The 20,278-nt window shown below is 45.2% G+C and overlaps 1 protein-coding gene across 3 annotated transcripts in view; it reads left to right on the forward strand.

Annotated features, from left to right (window-relative positions):
- LOC139276207 (lebercilin-like protein) overlaps positions 1–19,901 on the forward strand; it is a 242,903-nt gene extending 223,002 nt beyond the window's left edge. For 2 of the 3 annotated variants that reach the window (XM_070893834.1, XM_070893835.1), the window contains one exon: positions 19,072–19,901. In XM_070893834.1, the coding sequence (XP_070749935.1) occupies positions 19,072–19,886 (815 nt within the window). In that variant the 3' untranslated portion in view covers positions 19,887–19,901. The remainder of the gene's footprint in view (positions 1–19,071) is intronic. The other variant, XR_011595870.1, reaches the window with a different exon arrangement.
- The last annotated feature ends 377 nt before the right edge of the window (positions 19,902–20,278 follow it).

The following is a 20,278-nucleotide window of genomic DNA, read 5'->3' on the forward strand; positions in this document are numbered from 1 at the left end:
ACATAGAAAATAGGTGCAGGAGTAGGCCATTCGGCCCTTTGAACCTGCACCACCATTCAATATGATCATGGCTGATCATGCAACTTCAGTATCCCATTCCTGCTTTCTCTTTGATCCCTTTAGCCGTAAGGGCCACATCTAACTTCCTTTTGAATATATCTAACGAACTGACCTCAACAACTTTCTGTGGTAGAGAATTCCACAGGTTCACAATTCTCCGAGTGAAGAAGTTTCTCCTCATCTCGGTCCCAAATGGCTTACCCCTTATCCTTAGACTGTGACCCCTGGTTCTGGACTTCCCCAACATCGGGAACATTCTTCCTGCATCTAACCTGTCCAATCCCGTCAGAATTTTATATGTTTCTATGAGATCCCCTCTCATTCTTCTAAATTCCAGTGAATATAAGCCTAGTCGATCCAGTCTTTCTTCATATGTCAGTCTTGCCATCCCGGGAATCAGTCTGGTGAACCTTCGCTGCACTCCCTCAATAGCAAGAATGTCCTTCCTCAGATTAGGAGACTAAAACTGTACACAATATTCAAGGTGTGGCCTCACCAAGGCCCTGTACAACTGCAGTAAGACCTCCCTGCTCCTATTCTCAAATCCTCTCACTATGAAGGCAAACATGCCATTTGCCTTCTTCACCACCTGCTGTATCTGCATGCCAATTTTCAATTACTGATGTACTATGACACCCAGTTCTTGTTGCACCTGTCCTTTTCCTAATCTGTAACCATTCAGATAATATTCTGCCTTCCTGTTTTTGCCACCAAAGTGGATAACCTCACATTTATCTACATTATATGGCATCTGCCATACATTTGCCCACTCACCCAATCTGTCCAAGTCACCCTGCAGCCTCTTAGCATCCTCCTCACAGCTTACACTGCCACCCCCAACTTAGTGTCATCTGCAAACTTGGAGATATTACATTCAATTCCTTTGTCTAAATCATTAATGTATATTGTAAATAGCTGGGGTCCCAGCACTGAACCTTGCGGTACCCCACTAGTCACTGCCTGCCATTCTGAAAAGGACCCGTTTATTCCTACTCTTTGCTTCCTGTCTGCCAACCAGTTCTCTATCCACGTCAATACATTACCCCCAATACCATGTGCTTTAATTTTGCACACTAATCTCTTGTGTGGGACCTTTCAAAAGCCTTTTGAAAGTCCAAATACACCACATCCACTGCTTCTCCCTTGTCCACTCTAGTAGTTATATCCTCAAAAAATTCTAGAAGATTTGTCAAGCATGATTTCCCTTTCATAAATCCATGCTGACTTGGACTGATCCTGTCACTGCTTTCCAAATGCGCTGCTCTTACATCTTTAATAATTGATTCCAACATTTTCCCCACTACCGACATCTATAATTCCCTGTTTTCTCTCTCCCTCCTTTTTTAAAAAGTGGTGTTACATTAGCTACCCTCCAATCCATAGGAACTGATCCAGAGTCTGTAGAATGTTGGAAAATTACCATCAATGCATCCACTATTTCTGAGGTCACTTCCTTAAGTACTCTGGGATGCAAACTATCAGGCCCTGGGGATTTATCGGCGTTCAATCCCATCAATTTCCCAAACACAATTTCCTGACCAATAAGGATTTCCTTCAGTTCCTCCTTCGCGCTAGATCCTCGGTCCCCTAGTATTTACAGAAGGTTATTTATGTCTTCCTTAGTGAAGGCAAAACCAAAGTATTTGTTCAATTGGTCTGCCATTTCTTTGTTCCCCATTATAAATTCACCTGATTCTGACTGCAAGGGACCTATATTTGTCTTCACTAATCGTTTTCTCTTCACATATCTATAGAAGCTTTTGCAGTCAGTTTCTATGTTCCCTGCAAGCTTACTCTTATACTCTATTCTCCCCCTCCTAATTAAACCCTTTGTCATCCTCTGCTGAATTCTAAATTTCTCCCAGTCCTCAGGTTTGTTGCTTTTTCTGGCCAATTTATTTGCCTCTTCCTTAGATTTAGCACTATCCCTAATTTCCCTTGTTAGCCACGGTTGAGCCACCTTCCCTGTTTTATTTTTGCGCAAACAGGGATGTATAATTGTTGAAGTTCATCCATGTGATCTTTAAATGTCTGCCATTGCCTATCCACCGTCAACTCTTTTAGTGTCATTTGCCAGTCTATCCTAGCCAATTCACGTCTCATACCATCAAAGTTACCTTTCTTTAAGTTCAGGACCCTAGTCTCTGAATTAACTGTGTCACTCTCCATCTTAATGAAGAATTCTACCATATTATGGTCACTCTTCCCCAAGGGGCCTCGCACAACAAGATTGCCAATTAATTATTTCTCATTACACAAGACCCAGTCTAGATGGCCTGCTCTCTAGTTGGTTCCTCGACATATTGGGCTAGAAAATCATCCCTTATACACTCCAGGAAATCTTCCTCCACCGTATTGTTACCAGTTTGGTTAGCCCAATCTATATGTAGATTAAAGTCACCCATGGTAACTGCTGTACCTTTATTGCATGCATCCCTACTTTCCTGTTTGATGCCATCCCCAACCTCACTACCACTGTTTGGTGGTCTGTACACAACTCCCACTTTCGTTTTCTGCCCCTCTCATTACAACCTTGATCCAAACATCGAAAAAAAGAGCTAAATTCCAGAGGTGAAGTGAGAGTGACTGCCTCTGACATCAAGGTAGCATTTGACCCAGTGTGGCATCAAGGAGCCCTAGTATAATTGAACTCAATGGGAATCAGGAGGAAAACACTCCACAAAAGAAGATGCTTTTTTAATTCATTTAAGAGATGTGTGCATCACTGGCAAGGCCAGCATTTATTGTCCATTCCTAATTACCCTTGAAAAACTGAGTGACTTGCTGCTCCATTTCAGAGGGCAGTAAAGAGTCAACCACATTGCTGTGGGTCTGGTGTCATATATATGCCAGACCAGATAAGGACAGCAGATTTCCTTCCCTAAAGGATATTAGTGGACCACATGGGTTTTTACAGCAATCCGGTAGCTTCATGGTCAACATTATTGATACTTGCTTTTTTAAATTCCAGACTTATTTAATTGAAATTAAATTCCCCAGCTACAAAGGTGGGGTCTGAACTCACATCCCCAGATCATTAGTCCAGCCTCTGAATCATTAGTCCAGTAACATAACCACTATGCTAGCCTTCCGTTATTGTGATTGTGTTTGGAGGTCAATCATCTCAGCCCCAGGTCATTGCTGCATGATTCCTCAGGGCAGTGTCCTCGGCCAAACCAGCTTCCCTCCATTGCAAGGTTAGAAGTGGGGATGTTCGCTGATGATTGCAGTGTTCAGTTCCATTCGCAACTCCCCAGATAATGAAACAGTCCATACCCGCATCAGAAAGACCTGGACAACATTCAGGCTTGGGCTGATAAGTGGCAAGTAACATTTGCACCACACAACTGCCAAGCAAAGACGATCTCCAACAAGAAAGAGGCTACCCACCACCCCATGACATTCAACGGCATTACCATCAACAAATCTCCGACCATCAGCAGCCAGGGGATCAGCATTGACCAGAAACTTAACTGGACCAGCCACATAAATACTGTGGCTGCAAGAGCAGATCAGAGGCTGGGTATTCTGTGGCAAGTATCTCACTTCCTGACTCCCTAAAGCCTTTCCACCATCTACAAGGCACGTCAGGAGTGTGATGGAATACTCTTCCACTTGCCTGGATGAGTGCAGCTCCAACAACACTCAAGAGGCTCAATACCATCCAGGACAAAGCAGCCCGCTTGATTGGCACCCCATCGACCACCTTAAACATTCACTCCCTCCATCACCAGCACACCGTGGCTGCAATGTTTGCCATCTACAACATGCACAACAAACTTCTTCGGCAGCACCTCCCAAACCCGCGACCTCTACCACCTAGAAGGACGAGGGCAGCAGGTGCATGGGAACAGCATCACCTGCAAGTTCCCTTCCAAGGTATACACCATCCTGACTTGAAAATATATCGCTGTTCCTTCATCATCGCTGGGTCAAAATGTTAGTTTCTTTATTCTGGATGGACAAACAGTAGGGGGAAGAGCAGCCGCAACAGCAGCAACCTCATCAGCCTCAGCAACCAGGACGAGCAGCAGCTGAACTTGTTAGAGTACAGCAGGTGAGAGGGGCTGCTCATAGAAGACCTTAGCCAGCCCATAAGATCTATAGGCCAAGATATCACTTTCCTGGACATCGCAGAGGCACGTTGTGTCAGGCTGAGCTTCACCAGGCAGGTTGTTGCAGATCTGTGCAGCCTCCTGTAGCAGGACACCACCACCGGTGAAAGTCACCACCGCCCTGAACCTTTTCACCTCAGGCTCCTTCCAGGCTGCTACATGACCCTTATCTCCCAGCCTGCAATGCCCAGCTGCATTAAGTAGGTCATCGATGCCCTCCTAACCAGAGCCAATCAGTACAGTGGATACGAAATCAAGATGAGACCCTCTGGGATTTGCAGCAGTGGCTGGATTCCCTTGTGTATGGGGCATCATTGACTGTCCACATGTTGCTATCAGGACACCAGCAGACGAGTCAAGAGCTTTTCTTAACAAGGACTTTCATTCCATCAACATTCAACTGGTGTGTGATCACCACCGAAGGATCATGTAAGACTATGTCAGTTTTGTTGACAGCTGCCGCAATGCTTTTATCCTGAGCCACTCATCCATCCCCCCCACTATTCCACCTTTCAGGAATGTCAGGACATAAGAACATAAGAATTAGGAGCAGGAGTAGGCCATTTGGCCCCTTGAGCCTGTTCCGCCATTCAATGAGATCATGGCTGATCTTTTACCTCAACTCCACTTTCCTGCACTATCCCCATATCCCTTGATTCCATTAATATCCAAAAATCTATCATTATCCACCTTGAATATAAAAGACTGAGCATCCACAGCCTTCTGGGGTAGAGAATTCCAGAGATTTACCACTCTCTGAGCGAATACGTTTCTCCTCATCGCAGTCCTAAATGGCTGACCCCTTATTCTGAGACTGTGACCCCTGGTTCTAGACTCCTCAGCCAGAGGAAACATCCTCCCTGTAAAAATTTTGTACATTCCAATGAGATCACCTCTCATTCTTCTAAACTCTAGAGAATATAGGCCTAGTCTACTCAATCTCTCCTCATAAGACAATCCCCCATCCCAGGAATCAGTCTGATATCTATATTAATGACTTGGATGAAGGGATCAAGTGTAATGTAGCCAAGTTTGCTGATGGTACAAAGGTGAGTGGGAAAGCAAATTGTAAGAACACAAAAAATCTGCAAGGGATATAGAGAGGCTAAGTGAGTGGGCAAAGATTTGGCAGATGGAGTATAATGTGGGAAAGTGTGAGGTTATCAACTTTGGCAGGAAAAATAAAAAAGCAAATTTGTATTTAAATGGAGAGAAATTACAAAATGCTGCAGTAGAGAGGGACCTGGGGGTCCTTGTACGTGAAACACAAAAAGTTAGTATGCAGGTACAGCAAGTAATCAGGAAGGCAAATGGAATGTTGGCCTTCATTGCAAGGGGTTAGAGTATAAAAGCAGAGAAGTCCTGCTACAACTGTACAGGGTATTGGTGAGGCCACACCTAGAGTACTACGTACAGTTTTGGTCTCCTTATTTAAGGAGGGATATACTTGCATTGGAGGCAGTTCAGAGAAGGTTCACTAGGTTGATTCCTGAGATGAAGGGGTTGACTTATGAAGAAAGATTGAGTAGGTTGTGCCTATACTCATTGGAGTTTAGAAGAATGACAGGAGATCTTATTGAAACATGTAAGATACTGAGGGGGCTCGACAAGGTAGATGCAGAGAAGATGTTTCCCCTCGTGGGGGAATCTTGAACTAGGGGACATAGTTTCAGAATAAGGGGCCGCTTTTTGAGCAATAAAGGAGTGAAGGGTTATGGGGAGTGGATGGGGAATTGGAGCTGAGTCCATGATCAGATCAGCCATGAACTTATTGAATGACAGAGCAGGCTCGAGGGGGCCAAATGGTCTACTCCTGCTCCTATTTCTTATGTTCTTATGAACCTTCATTGCACTCCCTCAATGGCAAGTATATCCTTCCTTAGGTAAGAAGATCAAAACTGTACACAATCCTCCAGATGGGATCTCACCAGGGCCCTATATAATTGCAGCAAGACTCCTTGGGGCCGAAAATCAGCCTCCCGATAAAGCCTGTTACCGCCGGAAAGCGGTGGCCATGCGGCGGAGTTGAATGGCTGCCGATTTTCTGTCGAATGGTCGGCGCTTGCAAAATTCTCCTCGGTGGTTTTTCCGGTGGTTCCCACTTCTGTTCCACTGCTGCCAAACACTCCTACGTGCATCATCAAAGCACGCATTGCCGATCTCCCGTCCCACAAGCTAAATTCATGTTAAATAATCTTGCGGCCGCCACGCGGTGTCCCCGACAGTTTTTTCTGTCAGTGCAGTGTGTGCAAAATAGTGGTGCAGCCGCCAATAAAGGGGAGGGAGCACTGCTGCAGCTGCCATCTTATTTTTTTTGTCGGTCAACTGTCAGGTTGGCCCGACAATTATGCCCCCGGGATCGACCAGGTCGCCAACAGGCAGCCTGGCACCCCTTTGGCTCGGCTGAAACCCTCCCTGATGGACTAGTGGACCTGACTAAGATAAAAGAAACATAGAAATTTACAGCGCAGAAGGAGGCCATTTCGGCTCATCGTGTCTGCGCCAGCCGACAAAGAGCCGCAAGGCCCTTGGTCAGCAGCCATGGAGGTTACATATAAACGTATGAACAATGACGGAAATGCAAAGAGCACCCAGCCCAACCAGTCCGCCTCACACAACTGCGACACCCCTTATACTGAAAACATTTTACACTCCACCCCAACCGGAGCCATGTGATCTCCTGGGAGAGGCAAAAAACCAGATAAAAACCAGGCCAATTTAGGGAGAAAAAATCTGGGAAAATTCCTCTCCGACCCATCCAGGCGATCAAAACTAGTCCAGAAGATCACCCTGGCCGTATTCTATTCCCTGCAGTACTTACCATTATCCAACAAAAGGTCATCCAGTCTAATCCCAATTACCAGCTCTAGGTCCGTGCAGGTTACTGCACTTTAAGTGACCGTCCAACCATCTCTTAAAAGTGGTGAGGATTTCTGCATCCACCACTCTTCCAGGCAGCAAGTTCCAGATCCCCACAACCCTCTGCGCAAAGAAGCCCCCCCTCAAATCCCCTCTAAACCTTCTACCAACCACCTTAAAACTATGCCCCCTCGTAATAGACCCCTCCACCAATGAAAATAGATCCTTACTATCCTCTATGTCCAGGCCCCTCAATATTTTGTACACCTCAATGAGGTCTCCTCTCAACCTCCTATGTTCTGATGAGAACAAACCCAGCCTATCCAATCTGTTCTCAAAAGTAATATTTTCCAAATCCAGGCAGCATCCTCGTAAATCTCCTCTGCACCCTCTCTAGTGCAATCATGTCCTTCCTATAATACGGCGACCAGAACTGCACGCAGTACTCCAGCTGTGGCCTAACCAAAGTATTATATAATTTGAGCATTACCTCCCTGCTCTTATATACTATGCCTCAGCCAATAAAGGCAAGCATTCCGTATGCCTTCTTAACCACCTTATCCACCTGGCCTGCTACTTTCAGGGATCTGTTGACAAGCACTCCAAGGTCCCTTTGTTCATTTACATTATTCAGTGGCCTACTGCTTAATCGCAGAGCTCACAGCAGCTCTCCCCTTTAAGTGAAGAGGAGAGACTTGATGACACGCTGATGATTGACAGCAACGGAGACTCCATCCGGCCTCCATTTCCACCCCTCTTAGGACTGATCTTCTGCTCCCCTCCCCACTTCCACCCCCATTATAACCGACTTGCCCTCTGCTTGAAAAAAAAGCCAAAGGGCTGAATTTCACGCAACAGGCCACCTCATCCACTGCGGTGGTGAAAACACAAGAAAGACACTAGGTACAACCCGTATTCGGCAGAGATTAATTTCTACCCCTTTTACTCTTATACTCAAATCCTCTTGAAATAAAGACCAACATACCATTTGCTTTCTTAATTGCTTGTTGTACCTGCATGTTAACTTTCAGTGATTCGTGTGACGGACACCCAGGTCCCTTTGAACACCAACACTTCCCAATCTCTCACCATTTAAAAAATACTCTGCTTTTCTATTTTTTCTACCGAAGTGGATAACTTCACATTTCTCCACATTATATTCCATTTGCCATGTTCAGAAGATGGTTGCTAAGAGACAAAGGACTCCCCTCCGCAAATCCAGCATGCCCAATCAGTACAGATACATTAATAGCCATGGCGCAACCAAGAACATCAATGAACACTCTGCTGGCCTCTTGAAGCTACGATTCCAGTGCCTTGATCGGTCTGGGATTCCCTGCAATATGCCTCAGACAAAGTGGGTCATACCACGGCAGTGAGCTGCATTCTGCACAACATGGCTATGTAACGAGGATTGAAGTTGGAGGGGGCACAGAAGCAAGAGGCATCATCCTACATGGAAGAGTTGGGCAAAGGTGAGGAAGAACTGGAAGGAGGCAGCCAGAGGGGTCAGGGAGCAGTTGATCACTCAGTGCTTTCATTGATCTGCTCAATCAACACATCTGAAAAATGACAAGAAGCCCCTCTGCATTAAATGTCCTTCACCACATCCTTCATTCTGAATTAAAGGTCAGTCAAACTATTCAGACATCCTCCAGATCACTGACATTCTGTCAATGTAGACTAACTAGCTGCAATGAAAATAAACCATACACTAAACTCCTAAATATTAAAAAGGTACTGAATTTATTTACAAACAGGTGTTGTAGAGCGAGGGATAAATGAGTACCCATGCTACTCTAGTGAGGTCATCGAAGCGCTTCCTGCACTGCACCTGGGTCCTGAGGTGACACTCCTGGAGCTGACGACCTCTGAACTCTCTCTCCATGTCTGGTGAACAGAGTGTTTAGCAACTCTCCTGCCATTTCTGGGGAACAGGAGTTACCTCCTCAGCTTCACCTCTTCCACATGCACCTCCAGGGAGGCATCTAAAAACCTGCGACTCATGCCTCAGACGATCCTTCTTCCAACATTCTGGAAGTGAAAGAAGCCAGAAGGAATGCAACCTCCCTTTAATAGGTGCATTTCCCACTTTAAATAGTCCTCTGGCTGACCAGCCAGAAATTGCTCCTTGGAAGTGGGCAGGTTTTCAGTCGGGTCACCCAATTCAGTGGGAAACTGACTGGTGAGATTATCAAGATAACCGGGAATCTGTTTTTGGCTGAAGCGGGTGAGTTTTAAACTGTAACAAAAACTCACCTGCCCAAAACAGACCACGAGTTAAAATCGGGGCCCATCAATCAGTCCTTACTTTTGCCTGTTGTTGGGCAGAAACTTGGTGATGATGATGCATCCTTCTCAACCCATCTGCAGCCTTTGATCACATCATCCTCCTCCAACATCTGTCCTCCACTGTCCAGTTGAGTGGGACAGCCCTCGCCTGGAACAAATTCTTATCTATCGAGTTCTAGTTAGAGAATCTCCTTCAATGGCTTCCCTTCATGTTTCCACTCTGTCTCCCGCACCATTACCTCTGGAGTCCCCCAAAGATCTATCCTTGGCCCCTTCCTATTTTTCAACTACATACCACCCTTTGACGACATCATCGGAAAACACAACGACAGAATCCACATGTACACTGACGCACTTAGCTCTACCTCACCGCCACCTCTCTCAACCTCTCCACTGCAGCTGATTTGTTATGCTGCTTATCCAATATGAGCAGAAATTTCCTCCAATTAAATATTGGGAAGACTGAAGCCATCGTCTTCAGTCCCTGTCACAAACTCCGTTCTCTAGCCACTCATTCCATCCCCTTCCTGGCCACTTTCTGAGGCTGAACTAGACTATTCGCAACATTTGACCCTGAACTAGCTTCCGACCCCATATCCTCTTCATTACCAAGACTGCCAACTTCCATCTCCATAACTTAAGCCGACAGTTAACTTTTCAACCCATGTGCAGAGTGCTGTCATTACTTTTATGTTCCTGGCTGCTCAAGATGAGAAGTTATGCATGTAGAAAAAAATCTTTTCTGATATAATAATTGAGACATTAAGAAACTTGTCAGTGTCTCTCAGTCATCTTTTTCACTGGAGTTGGAGTTCATATTTGACCCCAACTTGAGCTTCCAACATCATATCCACTCGTCATCAAGACCGCCTACTTAAACCCTTCTCCATGATTTTGTTACCTCAAGACTTGACTATTCCAATGCACTCCTAGCCAGCCTCCTACCTTGCATCTTCCATAAGCTTCAGCTCATACAAAGCTCTGGTACCTGTATCCTTACTCGCACCAAGTCCCGTTCGTCCATCACCCTTGTGCTTGCTGACCTACATTGACTCCCAGCCCAGCAACGTCTCAAATTTAAAATTCTCGTCCTTGTGTTCAAATCCTATTAGGGCCTCTGTAACTTCCTCCTGCCCTATAACTCTCTGAGAACTCTACGTTCCTCCAACTCTGGCCTCTTGTGCATCCCACCATTGGTGGCCGTGCCTTCAGCTGTCTGTGCCATAAGCTCTGGAATTACCTGAACCTCTCCGCCTCTCTCTCCTCCTTTAAGACACTCCTTAAAACCTATCTCTTTAACCAAGCTTTTGGTCATCTGTCCAAATATCACCTTATGTGGTTTGGTGTTAAATATTTCCAATAGTGCTTATGTCAAGCACCTTGGGACATTTCACTATGTGAAAGGTGTTATATAAATGCAAATTGTCATTGCTTAAGTTTCACATTGTTCAACACCATCCTTGATTCAGTTCAAAACGTATCTAGTTTTAATGCAAATGTGCTTACATAGTAGAAGCTCCATTTTGTTAGTTACTTTCTCCTGCATCTCTAGGTCAGCTCCATATTATTCCTTGACTACATGTACAAGTATGCACTCTATTCTTGCATCTCAATTAATAGCATTCTGTAAGTGGAAATTGGGACCAGTGTGCTGTGGACCTGTTTGACTTGTCCTCCCAGCCTTTCCCTCTCCCTTTGAAAAACTATCTGCTTGTTTTTGCCACAATAAGGCCTACCTAATCTCCTTTGTATACTACTATTTTCTTCCATTGCTAATCGCCTTATTTCTTCCTCCTAGCTTCTGCTGTCCAATTTTAGAGGTGGGAGCAACTTAAAACAAAAAGTTTTGATTGAATAAAAACCATCGCCAAAGCATATAGGAAACGAGCAAAGGAATGGGACTGAGCTTTGAGAGAGCTAACACAGGAGCAACGGCCTCTTTCTGTGTTATAAAATTATATGAATCTGCAGAGGCCTTTTTTTTAAAATGATGAAAAGTCAGATGAATGAAGACTGACGAAAATGGGCTACCAACAAACAAATATACTCGGCAGCCCAATAGGAAGAACACATCTAGACAAACTAACTCTTCCATGGCAGACTAAAGAGGGATCCAGTTTGAGCAGTAAATGTTGAGTCTTGTGGGGAGGGGATAGCAGTTATTTATTTATTTATTAAGAACGGTAAGTAAACTTACTTTATTTAGTTTTTCTTCCATTTTCATTCCTGAAGGCATTGACTTATGCTGTGGTACAGTTCCGTTGGCATTGGCAGCTGCTCAGTACCTAGCCAAAGGAAGGCCAATTGAGTGTTAGCAGGCTGAGCTCTATCCCATCAGTAAGCAACTCCCACACAATAGGCCGGAATTTTCTAATTGCCGAGCGTGCGGATCTGGGAGCGGGTCAGCAGGAAGAATCTCTGAAATAGGGAGCACGTTGGGAACCCACCGTCATACCGTCGCCTCACACATTTAATTCGGGCGGCTTTGAAGGACCCGATCGGCAGAGGCAGGCGACCTGATTGAAATCATTGTGACTTTAACTGCAGGAGCACGGGATTCACGGATGTCGGGTAACTTGCCTGTGAAGGGGAGGCAGAAGCTCAGTGACCATTGGCAAGTTCATTCATTGAGAGCTGGGAAAAGCACATCAATTCTGTAAGATTATACCTCATTACTTGTCTCATGGAAAGGCTCTTGCTCACTCCATTTTGTCCACAGATTTGAGTGCCTGCAGCTTGCAGGTCATTTTTGAAACCACAGAAGCCACTCTCACCACATTGCTACTCAGTAACGCAACATTGAAAGATTGGACCTCTGATTTCCACTTTACCTGCCATTTACTACATCAGCATGGGTGCCACTTACACTGTCTCACCTTGGTTTTTAGAATCGGAGCAAATTGAGCTCCTCCACCAGCTGCAGCCACAACAGCAGCCTTCTCCTCAATGACCTGATGCTCCACAGGAGAGAAGGCATCAAGCACAGAGCTGCACCGCATCAGAGGCGATATCCCCAACACGGTATACAAGGAGAGGATGAGCTTCCTCAACATGACTGAGTAGCAGTGCTTCAGGAGGCTCAGGCTATCACGCCAGTTCATCGTAGACATTTGTAGCTTGTTGGAACAAGACCTGCTACCCAGAGGACATGGTGGACATGCCTTACCAGTGGCTGTCATAGTCACCACTGTCTTCAACTACTTCACCTCGGGTTCCTTCTGGGGATCTACAGCAGACACTTGTGGGATCTTGCAGTCGGCTGCCCACAGATGCATTACCCAGGTGACCTATGACATGTTTCACAAGTCGGCCAATTATATCAACTCTCCACTGATGAAGCGCGGCCGACTTTCCACAGGTGCAGGGCATCATCGACTGCACACATGTAGCTTCAGGGCACCCCATCATCATCCAGGACGGTTTGTGAACCGCAAGGGCTTCCACTCCCTCAATGTGCAGTTTGCCTGCAACCATAAAAAGATGATTATGCATGCGTGTGCCAGATTCCCTGGCAGCTGTCATGACTTTTGTTCTGTGCCAGTCCACTCGCTCAGCACTTCGCACCTCCAAACAGACTTACCGACTGGCTGCTTGGAATCAGGGCTATCCACTGAAAACATGGCTCACCATGTACTGAGGCCGAGAAGCGTTATAATAAGAGCCCCATCCTCCACCAGTTGTGTCATAGAGCAAACAATAGGCATGCTGAAGATGCTCTTCCGATGCCTTGACACATCTGGAGGAGCCCTTCAGTACGCACCAGCCAGGGTCTCCAGAATCGTCATGCTCTGCTGCGCCCTGCACAACAGAGCACAGCAGCGAGGATGGGAGCTGCAGCAGGAGCAAGGCACACAGCCTCTTCAGAGCAGGCGGAGGAACATGTGGAAGATGAGGAGGAGGAGGAGGAACCTGAGCTGGATATGGCACCAGCAGCTGCACACATTGCTGTCCGGGAGGCCCGGTATGACCTCAACAATTATACATCCCTGTCTGGCGTAAAAATAAAACGGGGAAGGTAGCTCAACCGTGGTTAACAAGGGAAATTAGGGATAGTGTTAAATCCAAGGAAGAGGCATATAAATTGGCCAGACAAAGCAGCAAACCTGAGGACTGGGAGAAATTTAGAATTCAGCAGAGGAGTACAAAGGGTTTAATTAGGAGGGGGAAAATAGAGTCGGAGAGTAAGCTTGCAGGGAACATAAAAGCTGACTGCAGAAGCTTCTATAGATATGTGAAGAGAAAAAGATTAGTGAAGACAAATGTAGGTCCCTTGCAGTCAGAATCAGATGAATTTATAATAGGGAACAAAGAAATGGCAGACCAATTGAACAAATACTAAGGAAGATACAAATAACCTTCTGGAAATACCAGGGGACCAGGAACTGAAGGAAATCCTTATTAGTCAGGAAATTGTGTGAGGGAAGTTGATGGGATTGAAGCCAATGAATCCCCAGGGCCTGATAAGTACTCTGGGATGCAGACTAAGGAAGTAGCCCTAGAAATAGTGGATTCATTGGTGGTCATTTTCCAACATTCTATAGACTCTGGATCAGTTCCTATGGATTGGAGGTTAGCTAATGTAACCCCACTTTTTAAAAAAGGAGGGAGAGAGAAAACAAGGAATTATAGACCAGTTAGCCTGACATCGTTAGTGGGGAAAAGGAATCAATTATTAAAGATGTAACAGCAGTGCATTTGGAAAGCAGTGACAGGATCGGTCCAAGTCAGCATGTATTTATGAAAGGGAAATCATGCTTGACAAATCTTCTAGAATTTTTTGAGGATGTAACTAGTTGAGTGGACAAGGGAGAACCAGTGTATGTAGTGTATTTTGACTTTCAAAAGGCTTTTGACAAGGTCCCACACAAGAGATTAGTGTGCAAAATTAAAGCACATGGTATTGGGGTAATGTATTGACATGGATAGAGAACTGGTTGGCAGACAGGAAGCAAAGAGTAGGAATAAACAGGTCAGAATGGGAGGCAGTGGCTAGTGGGGTACCGCAAGGTTCAGTGCTGGGACCCCAGCTATTTACAATATATATTAATGATCTAGACGAAGGAATTGAATGTAATATCTCCAAGTTTGTAGATGACACTAAGCTGGGTGGCAGTGTGAACTGTGAGGAGGATGCTAAGAGGCTGCAGGGTGACTTGGACAGATTAGGTGAGTGGGCAAATGCATGGCAGATGCAGTATAATGTAGATAAATGTGAGGTTATCCACTTTGGTGGCAAAAACAGGAAGGCAGAATATTATCTGAATGGTGACAGATTAGGAAAAGGGGAGGTGCAACGAGACCTGGGTGTCATGGTACATCAGTCATTGAAAGTAGGCATGCAGCTACAGCAGGCGTGAAGAAGGCAAATAGCATGTTGGCCTTCATAGCGAGAGGATTTGAGTACAGGAGCAGGGAGGTCTTACTGCAGTTGTATGCCTTGGTGAGGCCACACCTTGAATATTGTGTACAGTTTTGGTCTCCTAATCTGAGGAAGGACATTCTTGCTATTGAGGGAGTGCAGCAAAGGTTCAAGGTTCACCAGACTGATTCCCGGGTTGGCAGGACTGACATGTGAAGAAAGACTGGATCGACTAGGCTTATATTCACTGTAATTTAGAAGAATGAGAGGGGATTCACAGAAACATATAAAATTATGACGGGATTGGACAGGTTAGATGCAGGAAGAATGTTTCTGATGTTGGGGAAGTCCAGAACCAGGGGTCACAGTCTAAGGATAAGGGGTAAGCCATTTGGGACCGAGATGAGGAGAAACTTCTTCACTCGGAGAATTGTGAACCTGTGGAATTCTCTACCACAGAAAGTTGTTGAGGCCAGTTTGTTAGATATATTCAAAAGGGAGTTAGATGTGGCCCTTCCGACTAAAGGGATCAAGGGGTATGGAGAGAAAGCAGGAATGGGATACTGAAATTGCATGATCAGCCATGATCATATTGAATGGTGGTGCAGGCTCGAAGGGCCAAATGGCCTACTCCTGCACCTATTTTCTATGTTTCTAGCATAGCCAGATTTACAATACTTGCTCCAATGCAGCCACTTCCCTGCCATATGCTGTAATAAGTCCCCCATCCCCCAACACCATCAAGCAGTCCTACAATGACTAATCCATTCCTCTCACCCAAAGCCCCAATGCTCGAGGTTAAGTAATGTCATACCATTCACTCCAAGTGACAAAACCACTTCCAAGGTTTGAGGCAAAAATGGACAAGACCAGAAAGTGGTGCAAAGAAAAACAAAATAACTGAAACTTAACACTAACATTTTTGATACACCTGTGTGCATCTACTTTTGAGTCATTTTTCTTTTCCAAGCAGAGGTAGAGGCAAGCTGCTCACTTCCCTGCTGCAACTTATTAGAAACTTTTGGCGGAAGTCCTCTGGGTGTTGGAGCCTGTGATGGCCCCGCCGAAGACTGCTCCTCCTGTGACTGTGCAGGGGCAGACTCGGCCAATGCGATCCGAGGAAGCATCTGGGGCTCTGACTGAGGGGGAGGCAATGGGAGAGAAGTGGGAGCACTTCGAGAGGAGCCCCCACTTCTATGTACCCTCTCACCATCATCCCTCTCATGGCACCCGCACTTCCCTGCGAGCAAGGAGATGGAGGTCAGCTTGCTGCACAGCATTGGGGCCATGAGGACCCAACTTTACATTTAGATCCCTCCTAGAGAGGAGGTCCATGAGCGCCTGCCATCTGTTGTCCACAGCTACCGTGTGCTTATGTGATTGGCTCATTTGCTGCTCCAGGCAGGTGGCCATCCTCTCCATGGGACACCATATCATCGCCATCGCCTGCGGCATGGTGGTGCTGATGTTGGAGATGGACTCCTCCATTCTCTGAACATTTGCAGACATTGCAGCTGCAAAAGATACTAGAGCCTCATGCAATTGTTGTTGCCCCACCAAGATCACCCTCTTTCTCGATGGTCCCCGAGGCTCAGTGTCTGCATTCAGCTCAGCAGAGCTGGGAGCATCCTGTGCCCTCTGGTGAGGAGTCTCCACTGCTGTCCCTGTCAACACCATCTGCTGTTGCTCACTTGTGACTTGAGACACCAGGTGATAACTCTACTCTATAGTACAAAAGACCCACCGAGTTGCGTATATCTGCGCCAGTGCTGGAGACTCCTCTGGAGAATTGTCTTCCTCCTCCAACTGGACACTGGGGGGGGGGGGGGAAGAGAGAAGGACATAAGAATTAGGAACAGGAGTAGGCCATCTAGCCCCTCGAGCCTGCTCCGCCATTCAACAAGATCATGGCTGATCTGGCCGTGGATTCAGCTCCACTTACCCGCCCGCTCCCCATAACCCTTTATTCCCTTATTGGTTAAAAATGTATCTATCTGTGATTTGAATACATTCAATGAGCTAGCCTGAACTGCTTCCTTGGGCAGAGAATTTCACAGACTCACAACCCTCTGGGAGAAGAAATTCCTTCTCAACTCGGTTTTAAATTGGCTCCCCCATATTTTGAGGCTGTGCCCCCTAGTTCTAGTCTCCCCGACCAGTGGAAATAACCTCTCTGCCTCTATCTTGTCTATCCCTTTCATTATTTTAAATGTTTCTATAAGATCACCCCTCATCCTTCTGAACTCCAACGAGTAAAAACCCAGTTGATGTACCTGTGGGAGAGTAAAGAGATGAATAAGAATGGGTAACCTTACCATCATGCACATGATGACATTTCACTGGTTGCTGACATCAGTTGCCATATGAGTGACTGTTGCATGCCATGTGGCTGTATATCTGATGCTGTTACCAGGTTGCTGGGATGTTCCCCTCACTCCGTCTCCCACCGCCAGCAGCTCTCCGACGCCAGATATCTCCAGAGCCCCCTCTTCTGCTGGTGTCAGTTGTACAAAGACTGAAGGGGCACTTCCAGTTCTCTGCCTCTCCCTGTTGTTCTGAGTTCTTTTCTCCTGCAAGGAGGGAAAGAAGAGAAGTTTGATTGAACATGATGGAATGTGTGGTTTACATCTGTAGAGGGTGACTATGAGGGAGTGGGATGCCAATGCCAAATTATTGCACTAGGATGAGGGTGAGTGTGAGGGAAGGTTGGTCTGATGGGGATGTATGTACTTAGAGAGAAAGGGATGAGTGAACATGCAAGGTATGTTAGTATGAGGAATGAAGTGCAGGAGTAGGCTTGGGAAGGCAGAATGATGAGGATGTGTTGACAGGCACCTCAGGATGAAGGTGAATGTTATATTGCACTCACCTTTCCTGACCTCATGAAATCATTGAATCGTTTCCTGCACTAGATCCAGGTCCTCCTCACCACATCCCTGCTGCTGACCTCCTCTGCTACATCCAGGCAGGCTCTTTTGGTCTCTTGTGGAGGTCTCCTTCGCATATCAGAGTCTCCAGCGATGAGTCTAAAAAGCGTGGTGCAGCCCTCTGCCTTTGGCTATCCATCTTTGCTACTTTTTAACAGTACTCAGACGTTTGTTTGTCAGGTTCCACCCTCCTCCAGCAACCTTCAAGTGAGTTAAGTGCACGCCTGCTTTAAATATCGGTGCTGGAAACGAGTCATTTAATAGGGCCAGGAAATGTGCATGAGTATTTCAATTGGGGCCATTGAGTTCAAGTAGCTCTGAACAATGCGCTGCTCAGAACATCGTGGCCCGCACGCACACGACCTGACTCCAAGGTAAAAATTGTGCTCAGAATTTCCGGCAAGGGTCATGATCAGGTAGATGAAAATAGGATTTTTTTTAAAAAGCAGCGGAAATCTTTCTAAATACGCCTTTCATCTCAAGGGGTTTGGAATACAAAAGTTTGGTTTAGGCACTGCCCCTCAGGAAAGATACATTGGAGTGGGTACAGCGAGGATTTACCAGAATGAGACCAGGGCTTAAAGGACTAAATTATGAGGAAGGTTGCATAAACTTGATTTGTATTGCCTGGAGTTTAGAAGGTTGAGGGGCAATCTAATTGTGGTCCTTAAAATGATAAAGGGATTTGATAGGGTAGATATAGATAATCTATTTCCTCTGTTAGGGAAAATCCAGAACAAGGGGAAACAATCTTAAAATTAGAGATGGCCATTTATGGTGGAATCAGGAAGTACTTTTTCACACCAAGGATAGTGGATATCTGGAACCCTCCTCAACCACCTCCCCTCTTCTGCCCTCCAAAAAGGCTGTGGAGACTAGATCAATTGAAATTTTCAAGACTGAGATCGATAGACTTTTGTTAGGTCAGTGTCAGGTATGTACATTCTGTTTGTAGCCACCAGATGGCATCATTGTTGGATGCCACTGAGCAGAACACACATAGTGCTGCTCAGGTATACAAGGCCAGCCATTTCGAGAGTCATCCACTTTGGGCCCAAATAAAGCAGAGCCAAGGTTGTACCTTGCTTAATTAAATAGTACTCAGTTTGAACCTTTATTGCATACATAACAGTCAGGATATCAAGGAATATGGAGTAAAGGCAGGTAAATAAAGTTGAGGTACAGATCAATGAAGCTGATGTAATGATCTAATTGAACATTGGTACAGGCTCAAGGGGTTGAAGGGCTTACACCTTTTCTTATGTTCTATAAAAAGTAAAAATCAACTATCATTGGGGTCAAAAATGTCTCCATAAAATTACAGGTCACTTTCTTCGTGTTGTTAGATGTCTTACACTAACTGGCCTATGCAATTTGTATGTTATAGGTGACACAGAAGACTTAGTTCATTCACCTCTATTTATAAAATCTGCATGGTTATGTTTTTTTTCCCTGTTAGAATATGAGCAGGCCGAGAGAAGATGGAAGGAGATGGAGGAGAAAGATATCTTGGAAAACCTGGAAAGGGAAAAAAGAGAAAAACAGGAGAAAGAAAGAGCTGCTCAATTTTTGAGGGAAGCCATCGAAAGGAAAGAGGCAGAAGATCAAGAGCAAGACACCAAGCATGTGAAGGAACGAGAGCAGCAAAAAGTTTCTGAGGAGGAGAAAGATGTAAATGAATCACTACTGGATGATGTCAAGGAAATAGGTGAAATACTTGCATTGAGTGACGGCCTCAATAAAGCTCCTTCTAGACTCAGAAGGCGCTACAGGTTCACAGAACAAATTGAAAATCTTCATCAAGGGCTTCCTGTTTGCAAATTATCTTATGCGACCAATATTAGCAGCAAAAAAAGACAAGATAGGCAAGAAAGTAAGGATTTCCTGGACTTAGGCTCTTCATTCAATGGTTATGAGCCATCTTTTGGGAAGCAATGCAATCGTCCAAATGAACTGAGGCACCAAGTTGGGAATGGACCTAGTGAAAAATCCGAAAATTGTCTTCCGTCACCTTCAAGAAACGATAAGAAAAACAGCCTCATGGAAACATTATTTAGATCAGGCGCTACTTTAGAAAATAATCCCTCCAAGGACAGTGAAGCTAAAGCCACTGAGAAACTAAAACAGTTGCAGAGAAATAAACAGACAAGTCGAATTCAGGTTACTAACAAAAGCAGAATAAATGTTCTGGATCCTGACTTGCTGCCTGTGAGGGTTTTGGAATCATCCACAGATGAAAGTGAAAAACTGGTTTTGCAATCATTAAATAAATAAAAATTAAAATATCAACTTTTGTTTGTGAAGTTTTATTAAGTTGAAGGTTGTTGAAACTCACTTATCTCTCCAGAAGCTAAGATAAATGAAAATAATTGCCAAACTGCAGTTTTTCCAATGAGAAAGCACAAGGAATGAATGGCAGTTGGTCATTAATATTAAATTCAGATATCTGAATTTTTCCAAGCAGTAAACAAGCACTGAAATGTTTTACAACTTGTGTGCACACATTTAACATTGTTTTCTCATAAACACATTTGAACTAGTGACGCTGTTATACTCCAGGTAATGATTAGAGATGAGTACCTTGTGTAGCTGGCAAGCCTGAGTTATACTACGAGCTCTGCATCACTCTTTAGCCATACAATGCCAGTTAAATGATTCAAGATCAA

Source organism: Pristiophorus japonicus, chromosome 11, assembly GCF_044704955.1.
Source record: "Pristiophorus japonicus isolate sPriJap1 chromosome 11, sPriJap1.hap1, whole genome shotgun sequence".
NCBI lineage: Eukaryota > Metazoa > Chordata > Chondrichthyes > Pristiophoridae > Pristiophorus > Pristiophorus japonicus.